The 14703-nt window shown below is 36.7% G+C and overlaps 1 protein-coding gene across 9 annotated transcripts in view; it reads right to left on the bottom strand.

Moving 5' to 3' along the window:
• Positions 1–14703, bottom strand: part of Lmo7 (LIM domain 7) — a 215957-nt gene that overhangs the window by 8323 nt on the left and 192931 nt on the right. For 8 of the 9 annotated variants that reach the window (XM_010622357.3, XM_010622359.3, XM_019207263.2 and 5 more), the window contains 9 exons: positions 14004–14064; positions 12051–12107; positions 10053–10078; positions 9309–9413; positions 7464–7556; positions 6715–7073; positions 5790–5858; positions 3659–3711; positions 1211–1424 (listed from right to left, as the gene is read on the bottom strand). In XM_010622357.3, coding sequence (XP_010620659.1) covers positions 1211–1424; positions 3659–3711; positions 5790–5858; positions 6715–7073; positions 7464–7556; positions 9309–9413; positions 10053–10078; positions 12051–12107; positions 14004–14064 — 1037 coding nt within the window. The remainder of the gene's footprint in view (positions 1–1210; positions 1425–3658; positions 3712–5789; positions 5859–6714; positions 7074–7463; positions 7557–9308; positions 9414–10052; positions 10079–12050; positions 12108–14003; positions 14065–14703) is intronic. The other variant, XM_019207264.2, reaches the window with a different exon arrangement.

The following is a 14703-nucleotide window of genomic DNA, read 5'->3' as shown; positions in this document are numbered from 1 at the left end:
TTGTAGATGGGGAGGGGAGGAGGGGGTGAAGGGAGGGCAGGGACAAGGGGAAAAAATGAGAACCAAGATTTGTCATGTAGAGGTACAAATTCCCAACAATGAATGTAACTGTACTGTATCCCTAAAATGTACCAATAAACTCAATTAAAGCTGCAAAAAAATAGCATACATATAAAACTTTGCTTAATACATACTGAGAAATTATACACCTAAATAAAAACAGTAATTATTTACTTATACAATTAATATTAGGTTTAACTGATCTTTTAATCTTTAAAAATTTAATAAGCAAAAGGTTATATATAATTATTACAGGAATATTGTTGACCATTATACATTTAAAATTTTGGGAGGGGGGACCGGGTCTTGCTATGTAGTCCAGCCTTGAGCTCTGAGTGATCCTCCTGCCTCGGCCTTCCAAGGGCTGAGATTATAGGAATGTACCACCATACCCAGCTACATTAATTTTTGTTTCTCTTTCATATATACTGCCTATTTGTATCACATGTTAATTTTTATGAAGTTGTTAGGGATTGTTTGCTGATTTTTTTAAAAATGTTATTTGTATACTGAGAAAATTAGCTCTTTGATAGGGTGCTATAAATAACTTTTCTCGGTTTTGTGAAGTAAGGAAACACTGAATCAGAGTATTTTCTTACCAAGATATACCTTTTAAAATGTTCACTCATTCATCTCCATTTGTATTTATATATTTACCTTCTTGAAGTTATAAAATTTCGGTTTTTCACACTTTGTGAAACCCATTATGATGAATGATTCCAATGTAACCATTATCTCCTTATAAACAGAGGTTTCCCTTTCTCAACTCAGCAGCCTTTTTTTAATAATCAGAATCCCACTTCAGAGCTCTAAGACCAGACTTAACTTACAAAACCATGCCATCCTGTCCAATTGTATTCCCTGCCTGAGCTATAGTTTCTCTTCTTGTAAAATGCACAGTAACTATCACTACCTTAAACCACTTTCCCCACATTAAATTAAATGAGATGATGTAGACAAATTAACAGACTCATGCTTAGCACAAACAGTACTCAACAATATTGTCTTCAACTTGTCTTACTTCCGCCAAATGCCTAAAAAGAGCTGAATAAATCATGATGACATCTTTGCTGCCCTACTCATGAGCATTTCTATGAATTAAGTATTTGTCTCACACTGTAGAAGAAGTAATTCCTAAACTACCTCTCACCTTCTCATAACTCCAGGCAGACAGATAGGCTCTTTATTCACACTGGAACTGCGCTGCCGGATCCAGCTGTTGTCATTGTGAAGGGATGTCCTCTTCCTCATCTCCTGAAGGATTTGCTGTCTCTCCAACTCTGCTCCTGAGGGGCCTTGATCTTTCTTGGAGCTCCTCTGTGAAAAGGTAGTGCTTTCTATTCTGTCTAAGTATTTGTTGCTTCCTAAATTAAAAACATATCAAAAGCTTCAGAATTAGTAGACAAGAAATAATAATGGGGAACAAACTTCCAAAGATAGGGCAGCCTAAAATGTGGCGTTATGCACACAAGCTAACATTACCACCTTCCAAAGAGGGGGCTGCATGAGAAGAGACATTTTCTCCTCCTACTGCTGGAAATTTCAGCTTCACACCCAGAGGCAGACTACAGAGCACTCAGGAAGATCACAGCGGCAGCCCAACAGAAGAAAATCAGTATGGGTTTTGGATAACTGGCTGTTGCTAATCTTGCTATATTTCTTTCCATCTTCTTTTCCTTCTTAAATTAATCAGGCACGTACTCCCCGAATGCTTGCTGGGACAACTCTACAAGAAAATAGGGAGCTTTCTTTTTAAAAACTTACACTCCCCCTGGGGAGAGAGAGATGGCCTGTTTGTGCCATAAGTCACATACTAAGTCAGATTCAAGCTGTAGGAAAGTGGGAGCTTAGTATGTGTGAGCATATTCGATTACTGAAATGGCTTTTGAGAACAGGAAAAACATCCACATAATCCAAAGGATAGTCCATGGATGTTACCATACTTGTTTCTGCTGTAAGAAACTTGCAGAACTATAATTTGGATGCTGAACTTATCCCAAGGGCTTTGTTTCTTGAATTTGTTGACTAATTTCTGATTTGGGTAAAATGACTACAACTTTGAAGTATCATCCATATCCATGCCTTAAAGTGGATTAGGAAAGTTTATCTAACGATCCTGCTACTGTTCTTTCAGAATTCATGATTTATCCAGTCCAATCTTCCAGGAGGCAATGAACAGGGCCACCAAAGATTTCTTAAACAGACTGTATTTAGCATAGCTTATCAATTTAGCTCAATATTAAATGAAATATTTTCTACTTTTAAATACTTTATTGACATAACCAAGTCATTTCCTCAAACATTTAATAATTTCCACCACCTATTATTTAGAAATTTGTAGTTCATTAATAAAAGAAACCACACATGCACATAATAACCAGATTAGACACAAACCAGAACCATAACAAGATTATTTCAGAGACTCACTTGCTGTTTTAACAGGCCATGTGTTTAACTTAGGTGAGATACAATCACTACATGTTAAAAGTATTTAATGGAAGACTGAAGCACTTAAACCATAATTTCAATAGTGGCAAGGGGAAAATTCAGGGAATAAGAAATGGAAAATTCAAATAGGGGCAAAAGTCCAAAGACCAGAGAAATGACTGATAAATTGGGAACTAAGAAAGAAGAAAATGTGATTACAGTTAAGACTTCCTTGAGGGAAAAAATGGAGAACAAAAAGACTGAAAAGTTATATTAGGACCAAGATAATAGAAGATCCTACTTGTTCAAGGCAAGAAGCAGTGAAAAAAAACCATAAATCCTACTGGAAAGTGTAAATTCTATAAGCTTCAACGAGAGGTCCAACCAGTTGCCATCAGACCATTGTAGCCAACAGACATGTTCTTTTTGTTCACAGAGGATTTTAAATATTTTAAAATTCCTTGCCAGCAATTTAAAGAAAACACACAGAAATATAGATTTTGCTTCCTTACTTTTTTACTTGTCTTTTAAAACTACAGAAGTAGATGGCTATCAGAGGTTTGCATTCTCCCAGTCAGTGATTAGCTTGCTCTGGGGAAAGCCTATCCACCTCAAAGCCTACCTGGACCTGCATTCACTTATATAACTGACCATCAGCGCCCCCAACCCGCCACTATATGAACCCTTAAATTATACTGCTTAGAGACTTTTTTCTTAGTTATGTAATTTTATTACACAAATTCATCATAAACATAACTACTAACAGTATCAGCTTCCAAACTGTTTTGAGGAAGTTAGTTTTTGACATTTTGGCATTTAAATGAACCACTTCAAATTTGTAGGTAATTTTAAGTCCCGTCATACATTACAGAAATATCTGCTGTCCCATTTCTTTGCAAGATGAAATCTACTATACAAAACTGTGTCAACATCACTTTCTGAACTTCCCACATAGTCCATTAGCTATTTAAAAACCATTTGAATCAGCTGGTACTCTTTCCATTATGGATAAAGCCAAAATAAACATAAGATAGTTGTTTTATTATAGACTAAAAATACTATTTTAATGTTAATTAATCTGAAATATCTTGCCCTTGAAAATACTTATCATAGTATATGACCATACAAATAAGCAACTGTGCTGAAGAAATTTGTAAAAAGTCACATTTACCATTTTTATTTGTGGGGTAATCATTCAGTTCAGTAGTAGATCTGGATTTAGTCCTAAAACGTAAAACAAAATATATTAAGTATATCTCAAGAAGGAAATCTAGTTCATATTTATGAAACAAAAACACCAAAAAGATAATTTTAAGGCATTTATTTTCTGTGTCTATTGAGAGCTATATTTATTTTTAAACCAAATAATTTCTCATATCACACAAACTGTTAGAAAACAGAGGTGAGATGCTAGAAATAGAAATGTGACAACAGCACTCCATCATCTGTAATAATTAAGACTATAAGTTTCTGTCAGTGCTCGCTCTGTTTCAGATCTCAATTTTATCCAGGCGTACAAAGAATCTGCCATCAGGTCACCCAAAGGCAGACTGAGCTGCTCCCTCCACACATGAAACTCCCCCGCCCAGCATCAGGATGTCGAATTCTTGGGTATTAAGGCACCACTGATCACTCTAGAACAGCAATTTCTTAAGTGCTATCCTTGTATTGCAAACAGGTATTAAAGCATACTGCACAATAAACTTCTGAAAATGCCTAACTTTAGGTCTATAAATCAACACATGCTGATCTCATTCTCAGTCAACTAGACTTAACTGAGTTTCAAAAAAAGTAGCAATAATATATATATATATATACACACACAATGCAATAATCTATAATGTAGTGATGTACCAGAACTAGCAACAAAGCATTGTGAATAATTTTACTTAAGAAAAAACACATTTATTATCTGATCTCTGGCTATACTCCTCAGTGCCTCTAGGCATACTTTAATGGCACTACCTAGTGGTATTTATTTTCCAGAATTCCTTAAATTTCCTTTAACCTGCACTTTATTTATTTAGTTGGATAAAGATTTTTAAACATAAATTCATAGCTTTAAAGGATAAGCATCTTACTGATCTATAGTTACTCAGAGATGTTTATTATAAATAAGGTCAACTATCACTAGGTATTTTTTCCTACATCTTGTCAACCCATTCCCACCCAGTTAATCCTTTCCTTTCCCCTATCTACTCTTATACCTTCACAGTCATCTTGATTGCTTATGGTACAATTCTTTCTTTATATCTATTCAATGAGACAAAACTTCCTAAACGAAGAATTTCATCTTTGTAAACACAGGCTAGTGGTTCTACACTGGATATTTATAAGCTAATGCTGTTTAAAAGTCCTAAGTAACTGAAAAACTTCAAAGCATTTTAATTATCTAAAACATTAAAAGTTTTTGATATCTGAAATCTTACTATCATTCCCCCACACTGACCAGTGGTTCTAATCAAACTAAGAGCAAGAGAAAGGTCATAATTCTCATTTCAGACACCTTTACATATATAACTATTTTTAAATAAGCTATTGCTCACAATGGATTACAAAAAAAAATGGTCACAATTTTTCCCTTTTCTGTGTCCATTTTTCTTGCTATGTGTCTCTTCTTACAAAGAGGTGGAGTTTTTCTCTTCTCCAAAAAACTTGAGCCAGTCTTGTGACTTTATTTTGGACAGTAACTTAGACCTCTAGTGCCTTCCAGGTTTCCTCTTTTCAACCTTCTTTCCTACCCAAGCACCATGTACGTAAGCCCTCACCTGCTTGCTAGATGCCAAAAGACCCATGACCCAGTTCAGGTGCTGTCGTTGCACACACCCCCCACCCCACCCCACACTACCCAGCCAATCCCCAAAGGCAGAGCTGACTAGTTAACTGTCTAGTTAACAGGTGTGTATGAGCCCATACAACTAAATAAAAGAACTGCCAAGTGAGCTCAACCCAGAAAGCTGATCAAGAAAAGCATGAGCCAGGGTCAGGGATTTAATTTAGCTCAGTGGTGCTGCACCTGCCTTGCAAGCAAGCACAAGGTCCTGAGTTTGATCCCCAGTACCACAAAAAAATGAAAGGAAAGAAAGAAAGAAGGAAAGGAGGAAGAGCATAAGCTAAGCCACTAAGTTTAGAAGTAACTGTTTGCCAGCAAAAGCTGGCCAATACAATGATCAACTAGCAGGTTCTCTGTATCCCATAAATGACAAAGGGCTAAAGAACCTCTTTAGGTCATCAAGGAAAGTCTGGGAACATTCACTTAAAGTCAATTATTATCAATCAATAAAAAGAAATGTTCTATATACCTATCAGTAGGAAGCAAACCTGAAGATTCTTCTTCCTCTTTCTTGGGTATATCATAAGAATCGACAGGCCTGAAAGATGCGGGGGATATGTATAATCAAAATATTAAACTTTAAAATCTTCTCTGATTAAGAAAAGACTACCGAAATAGTGATTTTTGTTTCTTCATGCAAATGCTCTCTCTGGGTTAAAGGCAAATATATCGGAGTATTTCCATCAATCACTGTAGAAAACAGACCTACGACTGCCAACAGGTATTTGTTACTCAGATATGTACAAGTCTATATTGGACACCAACTCCATCCAGTACTGGTCTCAGGCTGTTACAGAAGTAAGCTCATCTTTTGGCCTCACAGCACTTACATTTTACTGGGGCAGGCATACTGACGGAATACATAAAAGTAATATAAAACAGGGTAAGGACATAGAGACAGAAAGCGTAGGGAAGAGGCATGCATTTTAAATAGGGCAATTTAGAAAGTCTGACAGGATGATATGTGAGCAGAGATTTTAATAAAATGAATAATTCTTTTATTTCTTGCAAAAGGAAAACTTTTTTCAGGGAGAGGCAAACACAAAATGCAAAAGTCCAGGGGCAGATTATACTGTATTGACTATTTCACCAAAAAATAAGCAGGCCAGTGTGATTGGAACATGTGAATCAGAGGAAGAGTGGTAAGCACTTAAGAGAAACCAAAGGGTCAACACAGTTGGAACAAGGACTTTGCAAGGTGTTCTAAGGTGGCAAGCATCCACCTGGAGGTAACATGACTGGCTTGGAACGTAAAGGCTCCACTGGACTACCTGCATTCCCTGTGTAGGGCAAGGACAGAGGGGACAGAGACCAGTGAGGTGCCTTGGAAGTGAGCACAATGCAATGAAGCCCAGCCTACTGCAACTCGCTCAGTCCTTGATCTGGGGACAGACCTCCTGTACTGGTATATTTTGACTGAAGTTTCCCTTTCTCTCTCTGCTTGGTGCATCCGTTCCTCAGCCAGGGGCTTCTGTGCTTTAGCTTCAGCCTCACGCTGCCTCTCTTCCTGCTCCTCCTGGGCCTGCTGCTCCCTCAGTTTCTGTTCCTTCTCAAGAATGAGCTGCTCCTGCAGCTTTGGGCTTTGGTCCTCATGAACAGCATCTGCTTCCTGCTGCCTCTTTTCCTCTTCTCCTGCTCGGGTCCCTTCCCTGTCAGATGACTTGGACCCTTCACTCCATGTGGCTTCCCAGGTGGCAAGAGCAGGCTCCCGTGGGCTCATAGAGATGCTGTTGGAGTTCAGGACCATCAGTTCCTAAATGGCCATTAGAAAGAAAAAAAGAAATTCACTCACCCTTTGTCTCTCTAATTTTATATAGAATAAGACCCCATTTTAGATATTAATTGTAGAAGCCCAGAATTCCAATTAAAATATCTTTAAGACTAAAAAAGCCTATGAGTACTGAAATATAAGCTAAAAGAGGAAAAAGCACTTAAGAAATTATGTAACAGTACAACAGAAAAACTAGGAGAAATGCTGACCACCAAAGCAAAATTCCAACAAACAAGAACTCATGATATTTTTTCAAAAAGTAACAGATGCACACGAGGCTATGATCAGAGGGAAAGGAGATCTCTCTTGCTTCTCAGCTTGTTTTACCAGCAAAGAAAAGAGAAGGAAGCAAGCTATAAAGGTCTCTTTCACCTCATCCAAGTACTTGGAATTCTCTCTCTCGGCCTCCTGTCTAGCCCTTTGCCACTCTTCTCTCAGTTTCTCCTGCTCACGCTGGTACTTTTCCTATGAAAAGATATGGCATATTAATCAATCAATATTAACTCTTCAGGCAAACAGAATCTTCTTCATTAGCACTACTGTAACCTAAACCTTCACTTCAACCTTTAAAGAGTGACCTTATTTTCAGTAACCAGATTTTATTCCCTTGAGTAGAAAAGAGCTTGTACTGAACTAAAATGCACACATTATGGAAGCGCAGATTCACGGAATTAGGCTCATCACCACTCTTGGCCAGGGATGTAATTCATTAATGCCTCCAGCTAATGCTAAGAAACGGAGCTGACTTACTCCACAATGGAGCTACAAAGTCCTTACAAAGTATGCACCTCTTACTCCTAAGTATACCCTTTAGATACTGGTTTTCAATAGGGCTAATAGAAGAATGATTCTGAAAATCTTCAAGATGGAAAAGTAATTGTTCAATGTAAAACATGCTGCATACAAAAGCATTTGTTAGTGATGAGAATGCTTTTTAAAATTGGCTGCTCAGGGTAGCAATCTTATTTGCAGACAAAGCAAATTTCAAACCAAAACTGATTCTAGTATTATTGATGTAGGACGGTAGCGTATCATACCTCTGTGAATGTAAAATATCTTGTACCTGCTTTATAATGCATAGTAGTGACCGTGCTTTACCAGAGCTATTTTTAATGATATCACACTAGAATGTTGTCTTTCCAGATGATGATTAAGATGCTAAAAAAAAAAAAAAAAAAAAAATGGTGCCAGGTACCACAACAGCATCAGAACTTTGCTGTTTTCTGGATATTATTCTTTGTTTTTTGTTTTTTTTTTAATGGAATGTGCTGAATGTTTATAATTTTGTTCAGATGACTGCAAAACCTGGAAAAGCTGTTGCTGCTATTGTACATACATATATATAATTTGAATTTTTGGAAACTTTAACTGTGCTGTCAACTTTGGAAAAAGTTATCCCAATTTACTGTGTTGAGTTGGCACTATATAGAAATGGACAACCATATTGGTCTGGAAATGTTAATTTTTTATTTTAATTTTAATTTTTTAATTTTTTTTCCATTTGTACAGGGCTAACGCACTGTATTAAACATGTAAGGTCATATCTACATGGGTTTGATTACAGAAACTAATAAAGTATTCTCTAAATGAAAAAAAAAGAATAAGATAAGACTACAAGAGCAAGAAGCAATTTAAATATGTTCAGGGACCATTTTCATCTTCAGAATTAAGGATTATTTTAATCTTACATCTTTGCCTTTTCTCTTTTACTTTCCTTTTTAGTTTTATTTTAGGATTCCCTATTTTTAATGTTCATACAGAGATTTCTTTAACTGAAATACCGAATAGTTTCTCTGGTGTGAAAACTATAATAGTACACAGGATCCTAATAAGATAATTAATAATGTGAAATAGGAAGTAAAGGGCTAAAGGTGTGGGGAAAGTGGGAAAGATGGGGGAAAGGTAATAAGGGTGAAGAAAAAAATATGAGAAGTTGAGAAAATGGAAATAAAGTGTTTGTAAATGGCGAGGGGAGGAGGGGGTGAAGAGGGCAGGGACAAGGGGAAAAAATGAGAATCAAGACCTATCATGTAAAAGTACAGGATTCCAATAATGAATGTACCTGTATTGCATACCTAGATTGTACCAATAAACTCAATAAAAAGAAAAAAAAATAAAATAAAATAAAATTGGCTGCTCAATACTGTCTGACTAATCCCAGAAAAAAGCAATGAAAGCTAAGCCTCAAGCATATTCACCCAAACCCTCTGGTGCTACCTGCAGCAGACGGTCCTGCTCCTTCTGCCATCTCTCCTGCCGCCTTCTCTCCTCCTCTTGATCCCATGCCCAGCGGCTTGGGGTGCTGAGGGTTGGAACTGGAAGCTAACCAGTTATCAGAGAAAAAGTGCAAACACAGAACATGATTTTATCAAGTTATCTATGGAACCACTTTCACATATATCATTCATCTATCTCACACAGTACTTAACCTATACCAGAGAAGATCTGACTTGATATTTACAAGTAAGTCTTTTTTTCTTCTTCTTCTTCTTCTTCTTCTTCTGTACCAGAGATCAAACTCAGTACCTTGGGCTTGCAAGGCAGGTGTGGCATCACTGAGCTAAGTCCCCGGCCCACAAGTAAGTCTTTTGAGAGCGTGTTTGGAGGTTCTAGCAGGGGAGCATAGCTGCTCATATACCCTTGACTGAGAAAATGTTCCTCCTGGAGGGGAAAGGGGGGTCCTCTTCCCCCAAGAGAGCAAAGTGTACAGTGCACAGTGCAGCTTCAGGTGGGATGCACATGGAGCGGTGAGGAAGGGGACACCGTCTAGCCAGCCAGATCCTTCAAATCAACCCTGGTGATCAGATGTCACAGGCAGATTGCATCCACATGTCTTTTGAACTGGAAGGATTACTACCCAATAAACCCTTACAATTTAAACTAAGCAATACTAGTAGTATACTAATTCAGTCCCACCAAGCTCACCCTATTTATTCCCAACTACAAACAAATACTACTTACATCAGGAACCACAGAATCAGAGCTTCCTGCGTGGTAGCACATACGCAAGGGAGGGAAGAAAAAAATAATGTAAGTCTTCACATTTCTATGCAATGATTCATTTCAGAAAACTGTATCACTCTCTCTATGCCAGTATACTAAGTGACATCGTTTTTTAAAAACAACCAATAAATCCTTTTATCCTTTTATTAATTCCATTTGTTACTCATCTTCAAATTTCAACATGAGTAACAAGGTGGTGGCAAGAAGCGCTGAAGGTACGCCCAGCTCCAGACACCAGAGCTCAATCAATGGAGATTTCTGAAGAGGTTTCAAGATTTTGTTACTGAATTGGGCCCTATCTCATAGTTTGGCTTAACAGAGAAAACAAGACCTTTAAATATTATGTCTATTAAATCCAATGTTTCACTTGCAACTGTCCAAGTACAGTGTTATAGCTGGAAGTCACATCTCTCAGATCCTCTTACTGAAAGAGCTATTTTTCACAAATCTCTCACTAAAACAAACATGCTCAAGAATTATTTTCCTTTCCTCTCCTATTATTTGAAGCACATGTATTCAAGCTTCATGCGAACATCTTCAAGCACAATCTTAAAATTCTTTTTATCTTTAGGAGCCCCATGACATGTGTATGTCTGCACATGCACAGGGATGCACACATACAGTGTAATGATTAAAAAAGTAAATAAGCACAATCTTAAAATTCTTTTTATCTTTAGGAGCCCCATGACATGTGTATGTCTGCACATGCACAGGGATGCACACATACAGTGTAATGATTATAAAAAAGTAAAATTATAGAAAATATATTTTTATACATTTTTAAATATTTTATATATTTTTAAAATTTTCCTGAAACCTCAGTTGCCAAACAAATTATTCACTTATACAGTTTTTTAAAGAAAATCACTTTAAGACTTATAAAAGTGTTCTTTCCTAAAATAGCTTGTAGGTGAAAAGCGAAAGATTATTAAAATAGAGAAAGAAAAGGAATTATTTTAGCCCATATGAGGTAGGAGTTTTAAATTACCTAGTCATAGAAAAGTAGGACTATATTTTAAAAAGTAGAAATCAAACCCACAAAGGATGCTGACACAAATAGTCATGCAAATCTGGTAAGCTATATCTGCTTATGGTCAAAAAGAGACTTTACTCATCTACACTACCAAAGACTAGGTGACTAACACAAAACACACAAACCCAGTAAGTATCACAAATTTTTAGCCTTAAAAGTAAAAAACAACATTTTAGACAACACCAGCCCAGTCTCATTTGGCCGCTGCATCTCAAATGTTGGATATTACTTTTAAGTGTTTCACAGCAAAACTGGGTTTGAACTGCATTCATGAGACAGAGCATTAGACAGATGTGAAAGGGAGGAAATGCCACATGCAACACATGGTGAAGCAGCCCTGCCTGACTACACCAACAGAGAATTGTAAAATGCACCTGTGCTCAGATGCAACCAAAATGTATTAACTTTGCCTTTACTTCAAAGTCAACAGAGCGCCAGAGCATCACTCCTAGGCCACCATCTCAACAGCAGCACATAGCCCTGTTCCTTATTAACAGCATTTTCCACAACCAAAAACAAGTCGGTTTTTAAAAGCCAGCCAACTGTATGTTGGTGTAATCTGATATTATGCAATTTGTAGGGAGCAGGAAGGCTTAAATGACATTCCTTATTTCTTACTGTTACCCAGTGGAAAGACATGTGTGTGTTTAACAGCATCTCAGGTATTTTTACAAAGTTAAAATTTTAAAAACTCTTTAGAGCTATACAAAGGACACACAAAGACCCATTACCACAGCGGTAGACCCATGAACTGTAAAAAAAGCCTGATGACCCTAGGAAAAGAATGGAAATGGGTTACATTGCTTGGTCATAATGACAGCCAAACTGAAAAGGCTCAGTGCCCAGAACCACAGACCACAAGAAGGGTGGAGAGTTGAGAAGGAGTTCATGAAAGTGAATGAATTGTTAGCTTTGTGGTTTACCTTGTTCAAAAAATTGTGATCGCCTTTTTAAGTTTTTCAAAGAAATGGATTCAGATGCTAGTTGAAAAATAAAACAAATAAATACATGTCATTCACCTTAACTTCTTACCACTGGTAAATCAAATGATACTTGGCAAACCTTTTCAATCTGTAGCAAATACTATTTTTAAAATGACAAAACTGACAGCAATAGGAGATATGGATTATTTCAAGGCATCTAGACATACATATTTTAGTAGCTTATATTACATTCAAATTAGTAAAAGGAATGGATACTTTTATTAACAAATTTTAGTTGGCAGCATTATACTGTCACAGCTATGAAAGCCATACGAGTCATGCTAGGCAAATGAAAATTAACTCTCTTTGCTTAATCAATCATCTCTACCAAAGAGTATTCACAGTATTGATGAATAAAAACTGAGAAGTATCAGGGGTAAGGAGCATAGCAAAATAAATACTTAACACAAATGCTAAAATTAAGATATTTTGGGGGGGCATTCTTTGGTTTGTTTTTGTTCTTGTTTTTTGTTTTTGGTGTTTTTTTTTAGTACTGGGGATTGAACTCAGGACCTTTCACTTGCAAGGCAGACGGCAGCACCACTGAGCTAAATCCCTGGCCTAAGAGAGTTTTTAAACTAAACTATTTTTACCTAGTTTCCAAGATTTTGTAGTTGCTAACTTAAATAAAATGGAGTTCAGTCAGAAAGAAAAAGAAAACATTCTGACTTTTCCCACAGATTTGTCACAAAATTATGGCATAAAATGTGAATGCAGGTATTACTTGACACTGGTGGATGCTTACTTTGTCGCAACAAAATCTTCAAATGACAGGGCCTGCATATAGTCCCATTGTCACTAAAGCCTTAGAGGCCTTATCAGTTGGCTGGAAGCCAGATGCCTCAAAGCTACCATCATGAAGAAAAATAAGCAAAGTTTGATTGAAAAAATCCTTCAAATAAACAAAATACAATTAAAAAATAACAATATAGTCACTTTTAACCACTAAAAATGAACTATAAAGACAAATAACAAGGGAAGGAAAACATAAACTTGGGTTGGCTTTGACATGACGTATTATTAACTGGCAGAGTCACCAAAGCATTGTCGAAGTCCAGCCCTGCTCCTGGCAGCCTCGTTTTATGGTAAAAAGAAGTTTGATCTCCTGAATCTCTCTCTGCCTATGTAGGACCAGTTACAGCTTTCCTGCTTTGTTCACCCAAAGAATAACACACTGTGTGCAGCAGCTTAAGTATTTCTGGAGGGGCAGAAGAAGGAAGAGAATGATAACTCCAGCATTTCCCTAAATACTTGGCTTTCTTTGCTCATTACCAATGAGTATAACCACTGACAATAGTTATGGCCACTGGTATTTCTCTATTAAGGTCAGGTTCCAGGCAAGCAGGGTGGTGAACACTTGAAATCTCAGCATCCTGGGAGGCTGCACAGGCGGATCACAAATTTAAGACCAGCCTGGCCCACTTAGAGAGACTGTCTCAAAATCAAAAATTTTAAAAAGGCTGGGGACATCATTCAGCATGAAGGCCCTGAACTCAAACCCCAGTACCAAGAAAAGACCTTCATACAATAAAGGGGAAAGAAACTGCATTCATCATTTTGTATGTAACAAAGATTCCCTCCGCTAGTATACCACTGCCAGAAAGCTGATGGCCTTGGGCAACCTGCTCCTCTTACTTGGCTTAAGCAAACAGGCTCCTAAGCTCTAGAACGCAGTGCCCAAGTTTTGTTTGCAATTCCTGAACTATTCAATGCTGGAACTGAACACACTTCCACCTGACTGAAATTGGATCTGTGTTCTAACCTTTTAGTTTCAACTCGCAGGGGACCAGTTTTTCTTTCACTCACAGATATTAATTTTTATAACAGAAGAATCTGACAGCTTAGACTTTTTCTGTATTACAAATATTAAGAAGTTATAATGGTGATAGTTACCTTTTGATTCAAAATTGTTGCTTTCATCATGAATTCCATTGATTTCTTTGGATTCAGTATACTAGAAAGGATAAAAATGCTAATTAATATTCTCTCCAGTCAGACTTTGAGCTTAAATAATGCATTTCTCATTAATGAAAATATCTGTTAACAAGATAGGTGTTTCAAAGTATTGATCCATTCTTTAGAGCTTTTATATGCAGTAGAAACTTAAAATTTTTTTTCATTATTCTCCAATATTTGTAGAAGAATTAATGAGTAGCTGCAGGCAAGGATGGATGGCCTTCAATTTAATCAGTTATTAATATTCTAAGAAATACAATGGACAAAACAGTCACTTTGGCTTGTGTCTGTGAGTAGGCAATTAGTCATACACAACTTTCTCTTACATTTAAACCTTTTCTATACAACATAGCAAGATGTCTTTATTAAGTAAAAGTTTATTTTGTTCATTTTAAATTATTAACTTAATGAATAATTTTTCACATTTTGATTCTAAACTTGTGTTTGGAGCAAAATTAATCTCTTCTACTATGGCATACCAAAGACAAACTGACGGGAGAAGTTTGCCTCCAGTACAAGCAGTACATTTGAACAGTTTAAAGTATAAATAGAAACCACAGTTTTTCAGAGCCTATATGAAAAAATATTGCTTTAACACATAAAAATTTCTACTTTTTTTTTTTTTTTTTTTTTTTTT

The sequence above is a fragment of the Fukomys damarensis genome, unplaced genomic scaffold, assembly GCF_012274545.1.
Source record: "Fukomys damarensis isolate Sample0158 unplaced genomic scaffold, DMR_v1.0_HiC HiC_scaffold_6, whole genome shotgun sequence".
In the NCBI taxonomy this organism is placed as follows: domain Eukaryota; kingdom Metazoa; phylum Chordata; class Mammalia; order Rodentia; family Bathyergidae; genus Fukomys; species Fukomys damarensis.
Note: the sequence above shows the minus strand (reverse complement) of the source record. Positions and strands in the feature narration are given on the sequence as shown.